This window comes from Ascaphus truei, chromosome 2 (genome assembly GCF_040206685.1).
Source record: "Ascaphus truei isolate aAscTru1 chromosome 2, aAscTru1.hap1, whole genome shotgun sequence".
NCBI classification, from domain to species: domain Eukaryota; kingdom Metazoa; phylum Chordata; class Amphibia; order Anura; family Ascaphidae; genus Ascaphus; species Ascaphus truei.
The window spans coordinates 67,770,477-67,788,888 of NC_134484.1; the positions used below are offsets into that span (position 1 = coordinate 67,770,477).

Sequence of the window (18,412 nt, forward strand, 5' to 3'; positions counted from 1 at the left end):
TAGTGACTGGGTGGGTTATTTAGTGACTGGGTGGGTTATTTAGTGACATCTCCCCCTACCCCCACCCCCCGCAGCCCTCATACCTCAGGTGGAGGCCTTAAGATAGTGGTCGGGCAGGCCTGCATTTCCCCCCTGCATCTTACCCCCCCCCCCCGCAGCGACATGAAGCTAGTTTCAGGCCGGCACCCCCCCCCATGCGGCGGCTTTGGGGCATGAAGATAGCGGGCGGCACGCCATTCCCTCCAACACCCCCCCATACCTCACGCGGCGGCTTGAATTGAATGGAATCTTTGGGGAGGCGGGTGGGTGTCATGTGGTGAGGTGTCCCTGCCGCGGCCGCCACTGCCCTGCTCCTCCCGCCAGCATGTCCTGCAGTGCGCGGGCAAGCAGGTTTGCAGGCTGTGAGGAGGGTGGAAGGAGGCGGTAGGGCTGCTTCGTCGCCCCTGTGGGTTGTGAGGTGATGGGAGCGGCGGCGGTGCTAAACCCCCCACCTGCGCGGCCAAGCAGCGTTAAGGGCGCCGCGAGTGGAGGTGAGTTGCGGGTGAGGGGGGGTGATGAGGGGGGGGGAGGTGAGGTTTGGGTGAGGGGGGGGATCCAGAGGGCCAGGCCTCGGGGTGAGGAAGAGGAAGAGGAAGGGTGTGTGTGTGTGTGTGTGTGTGCGTGTGTGTGACCTTTGGCCCGTCACTCCGCCTCAGGCCAATGAGAGGTGTGTGGGGGCGGGCGGGCCAAGGGTGCCATCTCATTGGCCTGAGGCGGAGTGACGGGCCAAAGCTCCAATGCGATTTCCCCTAGGGACAGAGGACAGACAGACATGCATACAGTGGTTTCAGAAATATATAGTAGATGGGGTAAAAGGTTCTCCATGTTGGATGTTGGGAGGGATCTGGGCCTCATCAATGCTATAAGAGGGTATGCGGTCAATTACATATGGCCTTACTGAGTTAAATGTACTGTCAATTGTATGGCAAAACTGTTTTTCAGATTTGTTCCAGGTTGTTCCAAAGTGAAGGATGGTATACCAAAATTCGGTTCCAAGCAGGAACGTTGGATTTTCTACCAGAGGGAGAGTGTAGCCATGTCTGTTTTTGGCTACTACCCTGCCCTGCCTAATATGTAAGTCGTGGTACAGTGCAGGCAGTGTTAGGCCCGATCCGAGTTTTCCCCTGCACTGAGCAGTTCCCTTGAGTGACAGGGGTGGGGTGGGACAAGGCCTGTGTTCTGCCCAATCCTGGGCTCAGACCTTGGATCCTCCCCCAAGGTACTTAAGGGGCTGCAATTCCTAAATTTAGCCAGTGTTGTCTCTCCCCTGAGAGAAACTGGTCCCACGGAAGAGGTGCACAGGCCTCTGTCCCCTTCTATCCCCTCCCTTAGGGGAGTGGGAGTGAGGACTAAACCTCCTGCTCCATCAGGGAGTAGGGGAAGAGCAAGGACAGATCTTTGGGCCCCATGCCTGGGGGCTGAGTCCAGGGACCATCACAAAGCTGGAACCCAGACTATGCAGAGAATGCTGTGTATGCTGTATCCAGTGCTGTTGGAAATAAAAGCTGTTCCTGTTTATGAAATATACTCCTGTCTGAGTCTGCAATCTATCAGGGGGAGTATCAGATAGTTCTCCCACAGAGACTGTCTCCAGCACTCCTGAAGCCTGCGAGAGATGGAGGCACTGAACCAAGAGTGAGAAAGAACCAGCTATCACCCCAAAAGCCTTTCCTGCCTTCCCCAATACCATCGGCAGAACCTCAGAGCTTCTGTGAACCAGCAGGTACCCAGTACTACACATCTGCTAACAGGGGAATCTCCCAGAGGGTGGGGGAAACACAGTTACATGTATGTTATCTGTGGTAATATGTGTGTACAGTAAAGCTTAGTTATATACATTGTGTGGTGTATTACTTATTACTGTTGTATTGGTTCCTGTGAGGGGTTATCCCACCAACGCTGGGATCCCTCATAGGTGGAGGCGCTGCACGCCAGGAGAAAGAGCTCACCCCAGGCTCCTAGAGGCAGAGGCTTAGATCTCCTATGAGCAAACAGGTATAGCATCACACGTAGTCACCCGTGTAGTTCCCTTAGGCATAGGGAAAGGGGGCTACATACTGCTAGTAAAACTTGGCTAACTCGTGTTGTTCTAATAAACATTATCACAAGGAATCTACAAAACACATTGGGGATCATGTATTGCTTATGTAGTGCACAGTTCTACTATTAGTACAGGAGTAAAAAAAAAAAAAAAACCTTCCATTGCTTATGAAATACAACATATATCATGTGGGTAATTGCATTGAAATGTTCTCCACACACTTCTGGAACTACTTGAGGAGCCAACAGATGCTTCCCCCCCTTTGAATTTACAGCAATTATTATGTAGAGATGTCCATCTCCAATAGCTCCATACGTTTTTTTGGGGTTTGGATTAATACAACAAAATTGCTAATTAATAGAAAGGGGATTCATTTAATGTGTGAGACGCCACTGCTGGTGCTAAATCAAACCCTGTGTTCAAGACTCCAAATCAGTAACTCACAGAAAATAAATGCGAATTGACAGGTCTGACTCTACTGGAGGACATAGGCAAAACTTGCCTTTTATGACATTTTGATGAGCACTTTGCTGTTTAATACTTTCAGATTTATGTATAAAGCCGCATGAAAAAATACGTGTAAACGCCTCAGTCTATGTAATAACCCTTTCTGCGGCAGTTTAATGTATTTCTGCATTGGTCCGTGACAAGGAATTTCTTGAACAATTGCCAGGACGTTAGGATGGCGTTACATTTGCCTCTTGTTCCAGGTATACATACTGTATTTGTTAGGAAGTTTTCTACATTGGTTTTCTCTGTCACCTTAAAGATGGCAGAAAAGTAAGATTTAGTTGCCTCTTACTTGTCATTTTTTGAATTATTATTCCTTCTGAAATGACAAACCAAGACACATAATTACCAATAGATTTTGTTTTCTAGCATAGATAGCAAAGTCCTTTCACTGCATTATGGTAACCAGTGATGTAAGTGTGATGGTACCAGAGGGAACTAATTGGCTCTACTTTTATGTGCAATTCCACTTATTAATTATTGATAAGGTTTGATCCCCTTTCTGCGATATATATGCAACATATATTGTTTAAAAGAGGCCCTTTAGTGCTACGGTTTAATTACACTTAACCCTTTGCGGGCCAGAGGGTGTTTCTCTTCCATTCCCTTGCCTGCCAGATTGCGTTTGATGCTCTATAGGCGCTCAGAAAAATTAGATTAAGATCAATGATGTTACTACTACGTAATGAGCCCCTGTAGTGCCAGACCCCCATGATGTGATGGCTACATTATGGGGGCACTCAAAAGGTTAAACCAATGACTACATCACACATGATTGGTTTCTGTTGTCAAGCCATTGACAAAGCAACTGACAATCTTAGGCTTTGGTCCCGCTGCGTCCGGCGGCCCGCGCGGCTGCGGACCACCAGCCCCTTTCCTTTAGTGTGGAGGTCCCCGCTGGCTCCTTACTTCTTGGCTGACTGCGTGCTGTGACGCGTCAGCCGGCCGATGCTGCAAGCTCCTAGTGATTTGCAGCTCTGACGCGTCACGTGATGCGGCAGTCAGCCAATGAGGGAAGGAGGGGAGGAGCTACGGATGGGAGGCGGCTTGAGAGGAGAGCATGGAAGGAGCTGCGGGGAAAAATGTGTGTGTATATGTATGTGTGTGTGTATGTGTGTGTGTGTGTTGTGTGTATGTGTTGTGTGTGGGGGTGGTGGTGGGGGGGTGGACGGCACCACAATCTCAGACCTGGCAAAGTTTTACCACGCCCCCCCCCCCACTCCCGCCCCCCTACAGACCGCATATCGCGGTCAATTGCCTGTCAGCGCACCGCCTGTCTGCAGTGCGGGCGTGCTGACTGAGGTAGCGGGGCCTTAGCCTTTCTGTTCCACTGTGAAAGAAAAGATTGATTTGTTTGGTAAGTGATAAAACAAGAAAAGCTATAACCATCACTTCCTACTGCGATGGCGATAAACGTTTCCAATAATCAGCAGAGCGTGAGCAGGAAAGACATTAGTTATAGAAGAAATAGAACCGTTCACAACCAAGTTGCTAATACAAGCATCATCGACGGTTTGAGAATTAAAGACCATTGAAGACGAGGAGACGAAACCTCCACTGTAGCCCCATGGTAACGGGTAAACGATAACAGTCTGGTAATCGAGCTGTTCGGTATACATTACATGATGAGGTGAAAGCTGTTTAATGATACGGTTTGTGGGAATCAAGTACATCCATCATATTCCAAACCAGGGGTGCTCCAGTCCTTAAGACCTCCCCCCCCCCCCCCCCCAACTGGTCAGGTTTTCATGATATCCCTGCTTCAGCACAGGTCAATCAGGCTCAATCAGTGGCTCAGTCTTCAACTGACCTGTGCTGAAGCAGGGATATCCTGAAAACCTGACCTGTTGTGGTGTCTTGAGGACCCCTGTTCTAAACCAATTATCTTGATCGCTTGGAGAAAAGTTAAAACTTCTGGCATCAACTGAGTTTCTGGTGAATAACTCGACAGCAAAGGGATTCAGAAGTTTATTCCTATACATCTCCGTCATCTGTTTTGCTTGTACCGAGGTATTTAACTCCTTTGCATTGGCTCCTTTGGCAGCAGAGCAGTGAGGAAGCAAATGTTACGCCGTCTGGGAACACGTATGGCAAAATCCACAAAGCTTCGTTAAATTATTTCTCAAATGTAACATTCCCTTAACCAGGAACAGACGTAATGTTCCCCCGAGGTTCACGCATGTCATCAATGCTTATTACATGCAAAAACAATGGTCGTACTGCATCTCCTTAGCATAGGCTCAGTGTCACAATACTAGATCAGAACATTTTGTTATCTTTCAGTAACGTGATGTTAAGTAGATCTTAGGGTTACTCTGATACAGAATCGGAAAAAAAGTTCTTTAATTTAATTTAAACTGAGAAAGAGGAGAGAAGAGGGAAATAATGCTATGTTAATGAAATCATATCTTACTGCGGTGTTATACCCACCCAAACCCCTGGAAAAGGCGTATTTCAGGGTGTGGATGTGAGTAACGGCAAGTTTATGTATGACCTAACTAACATAACATTAAGTACCCATGTTAAGCTTAACTGGCTCTTGTGAATATGCTGTGTTATGGTAACGCCTGAACTGCATGTCATTATCACTAATGCCTGCTATAGTTAACGCAATATTCTCTACAGGAGAAAACACTACATGACGTTATTGTGTGTGGCATTAAGTTGGGTCAACGTCATGTTAAGTGACTCGATGAAGTTTTGTGGACCTTGGCCTGTGTGTTTTTTGTTGCAAAGTAAACACAGTTGCTGTTGTCTAATGAGATATACTGTATCAATACCAAATTTTTCAGCTAGATCTATTAACACTAAATAGTGCTCAGGTAAACTCTGAAATGAAAACCTTCTTAAAAAAATTAATTTACGTTACATAGTTACATAGTAGATGAGGTTAAAAAAAGACATACGTCCATCAAGTTCAAGCTATGCTACATTTAGGCGACAGATACTTATCCTACAGTATATCCGTATTTACAGTATATTGATCCAGCAAAAGACAAACATAAAAACCCAGTGACATATGATCCAATGATATCTCATAAGGGGAAAATTAAATTCCTTCCTGACTCAAAATAGTGGCAATCAGATTCATCCTAGGATCAACATATTTCCCATGTATACTTATTTGGTTTATCCCTGTATACCTTTCCTTTCTAAAAAGATGTCCAACCTTTTTAGCAGATATCTATTGTATCTGCCATCACAGTCTCCATGGGTAATGAATTCCACATTGTAAATGCCCTTACTGTAAAGAAGCATTTCCTTTGTTGCTGGTGATATCTATCTTTTGTCGTGGGTGTTCTGCTTTATTCTTAGGCACAAAACAAATAACCAACAAATAAAAACTTTACTTGAGTTTGATCATCTTTCGTATTTAGTAGTTGAGTGTGAGTAACAGTACATACAACTTATGGGCAGGGAAGTCCCTCCCCTAAAGATCTTACAGTGACATATTCTAACTTGTCCTACGTTACAAGGAGCCGAGAGCTGACATCAGAGATTGTTTTATCCGTGTGGATAGTTTTAAACCGTGTTCAGTGCCAGTGAGCAACTGTTTTTCTCCTGTTAAGCCAATCCTTTTTGCCCATGAAACATGAATTATTTAAAGCAATTACATATAACAACATGATGCTCAAAATCAAGCCTTCCCTTGTAGTAGAGGAAAGAACGTGCAGAGGCCCTCAGCATGGGGCCGTCACCTGCATAGGGACTGGGTGCTGGCTACAGGCTAGTGCCGACTCTGATGGAGCCTCAAGGGACTTCAAAGCAGCATGGCCTCCTCGCACGTAGCCAGGCGTGGAAAATGAGCACCAGGCAGAACAGTTGAGCTGCAAAGGTCCCACCCATCCGCCCCAAATAAGGAGATCCAGTATTTACTAACCTGTAACGACTGCGCTACTGTTTTTTGCAGGTTAAACGTCACAGCAAAAACTAAGGCAGCGGCAGGAGTGCTAGGTCAAGAATGCTGAAACAAAGCGATTTAGGCACCGGGTGTACGGCCGAGCCAGTTTTGCTCCCCCAAGAGATGATAGGTGCCGCTTATATGGTCGGGGGCCAGTTGTGCCCAAATATCGGCAATGTGGATGCGGGAACCAGCTGTATAGTTGGAACCTGGGAGCGGGATCACATATGCATATAAAGAGAAGAATTGCAAAATAGTACAGCACAGTTTTGGAAATGATAACCAGTAATCTGCAGATGTTATACTCACATACGTGTGAGACAAAGTCAGCATGTCACACTCAATGGTGTATGGAAGTTGAGACTCCGCGTACACCCACATCCATCTTCTACATATAGAGGGTCCACTACGCGGAGTCTCAACTTCCATACACCATTGAGTGTGACATGCTGACTTGTCTCACACGTATGTGAGTATAACATCTGCGGATTACTAGTTATCATTTCCAAAACTGTGCTGTACTATTTTGCAATTCTTCTCTTTATATGCATATGTGATCCCGCTCCTTCATCCCATTGCGCACTGTTCATCAAGGATCAAGAAGACTTTTACCTCATATTGAGTGGGCTCACGATATTGTATATTTTCAATATCTCTCACTAATTCTCACTATTTTACTGTTTTTGGGGTTACATTCCGGTACCCTGCTCCTTCACTGGGGGTCACTGCTTACTTTGTCTCCATTATTACTAGAGCACTTCCCTTAGCGCCAGTCCTGTTGTATTTTGTGTTTGCGTACAGTTGGAACCTAACAGTCACAGCGTTTTTTTTTTAGTAATCTTGCTTCGTTATAGCATACAAGGGAAGGGAATGGAGCAATGTGACCATGTGACCATAGATCCGGGCTGGCCGGCAGTCTGTTTTGAAAAATGTATGAAAACTTGTAAATAAAGCTGTGACCTTCTATTACCCACAACAGCAGGATGTCTGACTCCATTATTTCTGGAGCGCGTAAACCGGCCTAAGATCAACATCATAAGCCCATATGGAGGGCTAAGGCCTTTGAGGCCAGAGATCAGCATGCTAATTGCTGGACAGTTCTGTTTGCCAGCTACCCACCACAGGGTGTAATTAAATACTGGCGGATAAAAAATCCTTCATTGTTATAGTGAGTACTGTGCAAATGACACGTGCATAATGTTGCATGTGCTCGTATTACTCGGCAATCTGATACAGACGAAGAAACCTTTCAGACATTCATTCCTCCCGTAGTCATATTAACACAGATGTGTCCTTACAGTTTTCCTGTGACTTCATCACATACAAAAAAAAAAGTATATAACATGATTGTCATCACTTATTGCATATTATGGGTTACGTAAATTCTATTACATGAACATGCATATTTAAATATGTATGCAAAAAGTATTAAAAATACTAATAAAATAACTTTAAATTAGTTTCTATTTTTTTTTAATATCATGATGTCCTTTATAACTCTAGTTACAGTACCATTAAGCTTCACTTATGGGGAGAGAGTCACACTAATTGGAAAACAGCCTTGATGGGTTTTTTTTATTAACCAGTAAACTCATAGGGGGCATGTATCAACATAAAGAAAATGCAAATACAAGTTTGTTTTGACACAGTGCTCCACTTTCTACTTGCATTTGCATCCAATATAAAAGTGTTACATATGATGCAAATTGTTAGCCAGAAAAATCTACATCACGTTTTGGATTTACAAGAAGAAAAAGTAACACACAGATACGCTGAGTTTGATGCATCTAATTACTATTTGTGCATCGTGCAGCTTCTCCTATTGCTCCCCAAATTGCAATCAGACACACATGGTGCACACAATGGAACGAAGACCTAAATATAATGAGTCAAAAACACAAGGTGGAAATTACACATTTTGTCCATGGGATATCCCCCTTGTTGACAGAAATAGAGCCTCATTTGCTGAATTAAAAGTTTGCCATCAAATTTTTTTATTTTTTTCTCCCAAATATCAAAATTAAAGATGTGTGTTTTCTGAACATTGACAGTTATGGTTATCACATTTATTTGCCATATTTTAAATATATAATGTACTTAGTTTCCTCTCCAGGATTAAACATGAACTGCTGTTTATGAATCTATCACAGAGGCTACACCTTCACATATAGTACCAAAGTGCATCATGGAGAGATAATACAATGGAGAAAAACCTGAAATAAGAATGATTCCCTATTCCCTTCATGCATCTATTCATGTGATAGTTTCATCTCTTTATAGCTGCAGTAGTAGTTTTTGAGATAGCTAAGGCCGCGCTTATAGTCCTGGCGACACATGTCAAAACAAATGTATTGAACCCGTTGCGTGCGCTTATAGTAGGGACGGTGCGACGGCTTGGTTGCGATCGCTGGAAGTCAATTCAATTTGATTTTTTCAGTGACGTCAGCGTGACGTCAGCATCACTGGGACTATAAGCGCGGCCTAAGGCTGTGTTTATAGTGCGTGCGGCGCGAACAACATACAACACCTCTATCAGGCCTGCCATAGTGCACACGACCGCGTGCGAGGAAGAGCGACCGTATTTTCAAGAGACAAATTAGTTCGTTTTTCACGACCGCATCACGTGAGCCATTCAGCCAATGAGGATGAACCAGCCTGGTGATGTCACGGCCACACCTCCCCATCAAAGTTCACTCAGTTGAGTAGTATGAGGTAACTCTCCCTCCAGGAGATACAGACATTCATTCAACAGGAAGCAGAAAAACAATGGGCACTTCATTGGAAATTCCTTGCAGTCTGTCATAATTTATTGGGGACTAACATGGGACTTCTTCATAGATGATTAAATAGTGTAAAGAGCTTCTCAAAACGGACACGTCTCTTCTTCAAGTGTACTGCACTATTAAGATTTAGGGGTTTATTGTGTATCAGCCGAAGTGGACTATTGGACATTTTTGGCCAAAATTCCCCATTAAAGTAATAGGAGACTTGTATCCGATAGTGGCTCGGTCGGCTGCTTTGGCAGATACAGAATATGCTCCTATGTGGCAGCTAAAGGTTATGCAAGTGGTTTTCAGTACATATATAGCAGACATCATTGCAATATTGCGTCAACGCTACCACTATACCGCAATCGCAAGAAATAGTCTCCACTGAAAACAATAATAGTGCGTGCGTTCCGTCTTTAACGCACATTCTTTCCCATATTTCTTGCGTTAACCAGCTTTAATGGGGTAATAATGCCTGCTATCTCTGTAAATTAAATTAAATATAGAACATCAGTGTCCTTTCACCCCTTCGTTGTCGAAAGGGTTAATCTGCAACGCATTGCAGTCTCCCCTGTCAATGTATTTTAGAAATGTAAAAGGTGCCGGGGGCATAAACGGTAATTGTTTGTAAGAACGAATATTGTTTAGGTTGGGTAAAAGAGATTTACAACTGCAGGGTGCATGTGGTCTTACCCAGTCATTCATAATAATGCAGGGTGTTGCTCTTCAGAGAGGGACTTTCTCAACATTTGAACTACTCCTTTAAAATCATATCTAAACATTGAGTTTGTTTTGTGAACTTGAGTAGTAGGAAGTAACGCCAGGAGTCACTTAGGTGGCAACTGGGCACTAAGGCACTAAAACTCCCGTTGACTAAAATGGCACTAACACACTTTAATGAATAACCTCTCTCTAGAAAACGAAGTTCCTCATTTATCCACAAAGCCAGGAAATCATACAGCAGCAGGTTGCACATGTCCACTCTGCATCCTCTGAAAGTCATCCAGCACATTAGACCCTTTTCAAGATGCCAATTATGATGGTTGTTTTATGATGTGGACACCTACCCACTGAGAATTTACCAAGGCAATCAGTGATCTTTACAAATTCTAAACATAATTTACAGCCATGGCTGAGCTAAATCTAAACTGAGAACTAAAAGAATAAAGCCATGATTATCAATGCAAATCTATTATCATGTACCCTACATAACATATTGAGTGTATCCAAATGCTTAGTTTAATACACGCATCTTGTATAACACAGATATCACCTGTAATAAAATGTTGTGCTGTATTTCTATGCATCCATAAGTGTGAAAAAAATATTCTACAACAGTTAATCCACATTGTCCTTAATTGTGCTTCGGAACCTGCTTACAGGCAACCAGAATTAAGTTATTATGCAGAATTAGTTATAAAAGCACTCGAAGCACAGCAGCATTATTAGAAACATCCACTCTGTCCAATCCAGATAAAGCTGTTAAAGGAAAAAGGACATACTTGAAAACGAGAGGTGACTCCATGTATTTTTTCGGAGTAAAATATTTTATAAATAAATAATAAAAGTATACATATCCAGCAGAACAAAAAATAAAAATGCATACATGATTAGTAAAAGTCACATAGGGTGCTGATGACAATTAGTGGTGAGCAAAAGAAGTAACCCTTTTACTACCAGAGGGAAGTAAAACATTCGGGCAGTGAAGGGGTTAAATTAAAAAGCTTCGCCTCCCATAAATATGCGCATTTCCTGAGGATTTGCACTTGTGCACATTTTTCAGGTGACACAAAATTCGTATTCAGACTGGACACATAATAGCAGTGCGTAATTACAGAGGCATGTGAAACGCATAAGCTACCATTGTAGGTACATGCACAATGGGTCGTCACTGTGCGTTTCTTTCTTCCAAATATGCATCCAATAAGTGATGCACAATGTATAGAGTCCTTACCAAGTTCCACACGCCAAGGATTATAGTCCCTGTACGGACATGGCAGCAGAGGCAACAGCTGTTCGAGTAAAATCGAGCCCATGGTGACTGCATCTTCATCTCTTCGGCTTTCTAGAATATTATCTCTATGCTAAGAATGCTGTTTTTCAGTGTCGCAGCAAACAAAATGCCTGCCTTACTTCCTGCAGTGGAGGTGCGATGCAGCTTCTTTCAATGCATAAAAAACATCAGAATATTCAGTACGGCTACAGCTTAACCGTCAAGGATAACATAGGCAAACGGACAGTATCAGCAGTCATAACTGCAGGATTTTCCTATTCAGCATTAACACTAGTCTACCACTGAGTCTATAAGAACAGATTAATAGGAGATAACAATGATCACCAAAACCTGTAGTTTAACTCCCTCTGGTGGAGAGGAGGCTGCATTCTGGTGCATTGTCTTCCTACATCAATAATAACTTATCAGTCCTTAATTTTCCACCTATTTATTTATTTTTAATTGTGACTTATCAAAAAAAATCTTCATACATTTATTAGAAATATTGGTATAGATTCAAAACTATGCAGACATTTTTTTAAAGGGAATTTAAGAAAAACATCAAATATATCTTTGCAATTTTGTGTGTGTAATGTATGTGTATATATATATATATATATATAAATATATGAAACACGAAAAAATGCCTGCAACAGACCATAAATAAGAGGTGTTAAAACCAGTAAGGTAAAGTGTGCAATATCAACACTACTGGCGGTGCTAAGGGATGTGGAATATATGAAAACAGAAAGAAAAAGATCCCAAAATAGCACTCTAGCGTACAAAAATATCAAATTTATTAAACACATAAAACATATACAAAAGATCCACAGTGTCCCCAAAGCTGTCTAATCTGAAACACTGATAACAAAACTAAGCTAAGCACTGGAGTCAGCAAAATAAAGTCAAAAACTAATAAAGGTAAGTAAGAGACTGAGCTGAAAAAAACAAGTGAAAGCTGAGTATGAAACAGACAGAAATAACCCAACAAACAGAATAAATGCAGAACCTGTAGTGTAGAGGATAAGTGGTTAGCCTCTGAACACTAGGACCAGCCGCTCATAAAGGGTGGGTGTAAAGGTACATGAACAAATTGGCTTGTAAACAACATAGCAAATGCATACACAATAGGAATCATTCATGAGTGAAAATACACACACACAGAGTGGCAGCAGGGCTATGGACAGAGATCAAATACAGCCAAAATTGTACTTAGCACTGGTCCAGGATCAGAACAAACAGGAAGCAGACAGTCTGCATGTGAGGGGAGTCTGTTCGGTGTGGTTAGAGCGCCGCAATGCGCATGCTCCGTGAGCAACTGGAGCGCCAAATTCAAAATTGCAGCTGGGGAGAGAAGAACAGCCAGGGGCACTGCCGGATCATATATACAAACATATATATATAAACAAAAAGAAAACAGGCACACTCCTAGTGTGTTAAAGTATAAAAATAATTTTATCTGACTGGAAAATATAAAATGCGCACTCACAAACAGAGCTAGAATATAAGCATATATGAGTTATACTCAATCGCCAAGCTGCTGCATGGGTCCAAACGTAAGCCTTTTCAGATGATAAGGTGCCTCCTTCACTACATGCGGTAGTCCAATGGGGGCGCCTTGGTATTCTGTGTACTGGATTAGGCGAACACCATGTGTCCCACAAAGAATCTTCCTCCGGCTGCACACACACCTCCCTGCATTGGCTCCGGTTCACCCAGCAACCCACAGCATGGATCCGTGGCAACAACCCACCGCAGCCTGGAAACAAGGTAATCTAACTCTCTGATAGCATGCAGTAAAAACAGCTGCTACACTCGCCACTCCAGGAAATGCCCTACGCGTTTCATCACGAATGACGTCGTCAGGGGAACTGTATATATTGTAGTGCCAACAATGTACATTTGAATACAGGGAATTAAAATACAAAAAGTGCATCAAACCTAAAACACAAAACCGGAAACAAGAGTCCTGGAGAGATTACAATCTATGTGGTATGTTCGGAGTCCTGGAGAATGTGGCAATGCAGTGGATGGCAGGTCACAATGGTTGGTAAGTGCCTCTGTAGATTTAGGAAGCAGTAATCATGAGTTGTGTCTAGTGAAATACTTAATACAGGTGTTTTGGGGACTTGACTTCATGTGGAAAGAAAGTGCTTGGTATAAACGGAGGATAAGGTAGTTCCACAGATATGAGCCACTGTGGCAAAAGAGGTGGAAAGAAGAAAGGCATTAACAGAGTGCTAGAAATGAAAAGGGGTACAGCCAAAGAAGAAAGACACTTGAAATAGTGGGGGGAGGTGATGGTAAAAGGAATGCAGTCTTGAAGGTGATAAGAAAATCATTCAAAGCCATACTGAATTTAAATGGGAGCCAAGAGAAAGATTTAATAAGGATCTGAGTAGGTACAGTTTTAGGAGAAAATTAGAAGATTCTAGCTGGGCATTTTGGATAGATTGCAAGGGAACGTTTTGTTAGACAGGGAAACACGTTAGTGATACAAGGCCTTTGGAGTTTTTAAAAAGCATATACAGTAGGAGCAGGGCTCGCCATGTGTATGCGCCACACATTGCGATAAATAAAGGCCATACCGTAAGTTTACATTTTAGTTGTAAAGTGATAGAGGAAAGGACAGATCGTAGAAATGTTGCTTCCTTTATTAACGCTTTAGTAGGAGATAAAAATATCCATATTGAAGAAATTTACATTGGCTTTTGGCAACGTTTGTGATGTGTTTACATCAACATTCATAAGGTTGATTGCTTTTGATTGTAGCTTAAAAATACAGAGACAGTTGGCTTCTAAAAATAATGTGTATGTGTTGATAATCAATGTATTTATGGCGGTCTTGCACATACTTATTAACCTGGGAATAAATCTTCAACAGAATCAGTGAGCAAAACTTAGAGAAGCCTAACTAGTAGGACCAAAGTGCTGCAGAAGAAGTTAATGTTCTCCCTTGCACAAGAAGAGTTGTCCCAAGTTACTCTATATAGAAGTTACCCTAACTCCATTAGTATGAAAAGTCAACAAGTTTTTTGACGGTTCTGGACAGTGGTTCTCAAATTTCTCTGAGCTAGACCAGGTTCCAAGACAGCCACACATTTTATTCACATGCAAATCTGGTGTGTTCACCCTTGTACACATGTACATTATGAAAACCTTGTGTGGCTGGTGGTCCCAGAAGAGAGATTTGAAAATTACAGGTCTGTAAGATACTGTTGGAATTTTTAGATTTCATTAGGTGGCAATCAGGCTGCTCCAGGATTCACTGATGCAGAATAACCCAAGTGCTGTGTTGTATGAGCTCATCAAGCCAATCAATCAGATTCACAAATAGTTAGTGCTCCCTTCTATATCAGAATGAGTAACAGATGGAGATCTCCATCTTCAGGGGCGAAAAAGTTTGTGAACCCCTTAGAATTTTCACAGATTTCAAACCTAAATTAAATCTTAAGCCTAATAGATAAAGATAACCTGATCAAACAAATGACAAAAAAACCCCATACCTTTTCAACATTTATTTATCCACAAATGATTCAACAATCAATATACATCTGTGCGGAAGTATGTGAACCTTTAGATTCAGTATCTTGTACACCCCCTTGAGCAGCAATGACTTCAACTACGCGCTTCCTGTAACTGCTGGTCAGCCTCCTACATCAGATTTGTGAATTTTGGCCCATTCCTCCTTACAGAACTGCTTATAGCTGCAGTTCAAGCTGCTGTTTTTGAAAAATATATTATATATATTTTTTTTCCAATTCAATATGTGCATCAAAACAATCTGCACACACACAAATGATTAGCTAAGCTGCAGATCGATCCGCTCTCCTGTAATCGATCGCTTGCTCAAGGTTATTTAATTCAGTTCTTGCCCAGCATTGTGGGCAATGGAGTCCAGCAATATTGTGTGACTGGGTAGTTACTAGATACAATTGGTGCACTGCTAAAGGGCGGGGCTCAAGAGCCAGAGCCTATCGGAAGGGGCTATCACTTTGGAAATGCTTCCTACATTAGAAACATTAAAAATGTCTTTAAAACATTTTTTTTTAACTGCTACAAGTATTTTCTCATAGTACAGAACTGATTTAAAACACAAAACAAAAAACACATGTAAGATATTGCTTGAACTGCTGCTTTAAACTCAGTGACATTTGAGGACTGCTTTGCATGGACAGCTCGCTTCAGGTCCTGCCACAACATTTTGATGGGGTCTAGGCCATTAAAAAATGCAGAATTTCTTCTTCAGTCATTCTGTTATACATCTGCGTGTATGTTTAGGATCGTTGTCTTGCTGCATGACCTGCTTTCGGTTCAGCTCACGGACGATTGGCCTGACATTCTCCTCTAGAATACTCATATAATGCAGAATTCATCTTTGTGTCAATGATAGCAAGCTATCCAGGTCCTGAGGCAGCCCCAAACCATCACACTCCCACCACACTTGACAATTGGGATGAGATTCTAAAGTTCGAATGCAGTGTTTTGTTTCCGCCAAAGTTTCTCTGAGGCCAAACGTTCTACCGTTGACTCATCTGTCCAGAGAACATTGTTCCAGAAATCTTGTGGATCTTCTATGTGTTGTTTGGTGAACATTAGATGGACAGCAACGTTCTTTTTAGAAAGCAGTGTTTTGTCTCCTGGCTATCCTTCCATGAACAACATTCTTGTTCAGTCGTTTTCTGATAGTGGAGTCATGAACACTCACATTAGCAAGGCATGAGTGACCTGCAGATCCTTGGATGTTACTTTGGGGTTCTTTGTGACATCTTAGATTATTTGCCGGGTTGTTTTTTGAGAGACTTTAGTAGGATGACCGCTTCTGGGTAGAGTGACTGTGGTCTTGAACTTCCTCCATTTGTAGACTGTCTGATGGTGGATTGGTGGAGCCACAAATCCTTAGAAATGGTTTTGTAACCGTTTCTAGACTGATGAGCAGCAATAACTGCTTTTCTGAGGCCCAGAGATCTTTTGATTGTGGCATGACATGTTTCCACACACATGTATGGTAAAGACCAAACTCACAAAGTTTTTGATCTTAATATAGGGTGGGGCCTCCCAAACTCCTCTTTGAAGATCTACCTAATTTAAATACTTGATTCTAATTATCCCCTTAAATTAAGCTGATAAAACCAGGGTTTCACTTTTGTATATACACTGACACTTAGACAAATTGTGTAATTAATTCATACATCATTCTGGTTCAAAAGACATGGAATTTGTTCATATAAACCATATTGGATACTTAAGAACAGGCTGGTTTTGATTCAAGAAGGTTATCGTGGACAAACTATGGAATTTATGTAATTAGCATTGGGGTTCACAAACTTTCACCACTGTACTTTCATCCAGACAGGAATTTGTGCATAAAAAAAATAAATCCAAAACTAGGATGGTAAAATCTGTTACAGGGCTGAATGGAAAAGCAAATGAGAGCTAGGAAAGACATGTCTCTTGCACAGATCAGCAGGTACAGCGCTATGGAATATATGTTTACCTGATCTTCAGGAAAGAGCTATAAATCAGTTAGTCAGAATATAAAAAATGTACATGGCTACTTGCCACTGTAAGTGAACAAACTACAAAAGGGCCAGGTACCGGAGATGTGGTATCAACAATATACCAACTCTACGGATTGCACGGTTTAGAAATGATCTCACACAGTCCATACATAAGTCCATAAATCAGTTCTATGGTCCTTTTCTGTCTATGGGGAGCTAAGCCATTCTAGTATTTGGGCTGTAAGGCATCTTATGGCTTGTCTCTACTCAGTAAATATGGCCCTTATAGTCATATATGGCTATTGTTATCTACACAGTATAAAAAATCATTCATATTAAAACTAGAATATTTGAATCGATCAGTGGTAATGTCAGTACCTTTAAAGCAGGTGAATCACAATATCAAGTCACTGAAATCTCCCTATGTCTCAGGCACCCAAATGAGATGATCTGCTTTATGGGACAGTGACTCATTGTGCCTGCAAAATTCTATGTACAGAACTGTGTACACTTTCAGTACGTTACAAGGAAACCATATATGGATCATAATCCACAGAATCAAGCTATGTGCTGTGGTCAAGATCAGGCAGGAATAATTAAGGGTTTTAGGAACCACATGTAAAACGTTGTTATTCCTAGTAATATCTTGGAACGTAAGCAGGCTACTTCGACATTCACTCTGTATTAATTTGATTTGAAACATTAGCTATCCCAAACTCTCGTAGTCTCCTACTGGGGGCGGGAAGGAAATAAAACAAAAGTACACCCTCATCTCCTTGACCAGGATCAAAAAAAAAAAACAAGTTCAGTAGTTTAAACTGAATACAATGATTATTCATAAAATAATACCTATATAATGTCCTAAACAATTTTATCCAGATGTCTTGATAACTACAGATAATTAGTTCTTTCATTGCGTGAACGCTTTACAAAACTATCAAACTCCGATATAAGTGAATTTCTGCACATGGAACAGATAGAAAAAAGGTCATTACTCAAATTCCATTAACTGTATGATTAAAATACTTAAGCAATGACCACCCTTCTGCAATCACATTCAATAAGTATTATAAATATAATAAATCCATGTCAACTGAAATAACTCTTCACATCATTCTAACACAGCATGGTCATTGCTTGCATATTATGACCTGGTCTTTAAAAAACCCTAATCCAATAACATACTGGATCTGATTTTAAACTGTCTAGGGGATTAAGTGAGTAATCTGCTTTAGCGGTGGCCTGGTTTCTTGCTTTAGAAACATTGTCATGTTCTTTAATTATGTTCCACTCATTTTACGGGTGTGTAAATTCAAACACTTAAAAAAAAAAATGTGCAAACCGGCATATCACGTGCTTTGCAACGTTAAGTGAAAACACTCCAAAAGGGTTTAGTTAAAACGAACACTTTAGTTTATTTTTTGAAGTGTTAGTCCTTACATTTAACCTACTAGATGTCAAGGACACTGTCCTAGGTGGATCTCATTTTCATTCCATATAGGATGGATCTTAAAAAAGCAATCCTCCCATGAATCTCAAATCCATAACAACGGCTGTGGTGATCCATTTCTAACATTAGATTCAACAAAAAGAGTTTGAAAAAAAAAGTGATACATTCTATCATCACAATGGCTACTTCTGTTGTGTTAAACTGTGTAA

At 41.5% G+C, this 18,412-nt stretch overlaps 1 protein-coding gene across 1 annotated transcript in view; it reads right to left on the reverse strand.

Moving 5' to 3' along the window:
* LAPTM4B (lysosomal protein transmembrane 4 beta) overlaps positions 1 to 11,552 on the reverse strand; it is a 93,281-nt gene extending 81,729 nt beyond the window's left edge. The window contains exon 1 of the mRNA XM_075582669.1: positions 11,214 to 11,552. Within this exon, the coding sequence (XP_075438784.1) occupies positions 11,214 to 11,312 (99 nt within the window). The 5' untranslated portion in view covers positions 11,313 to 11,552. The remainder of the gene's footprint in view (positions 1 to 11,213) is intronic.
* Positions 11,553 to 18,412: the final 6,860 nt, after the last annotated feature.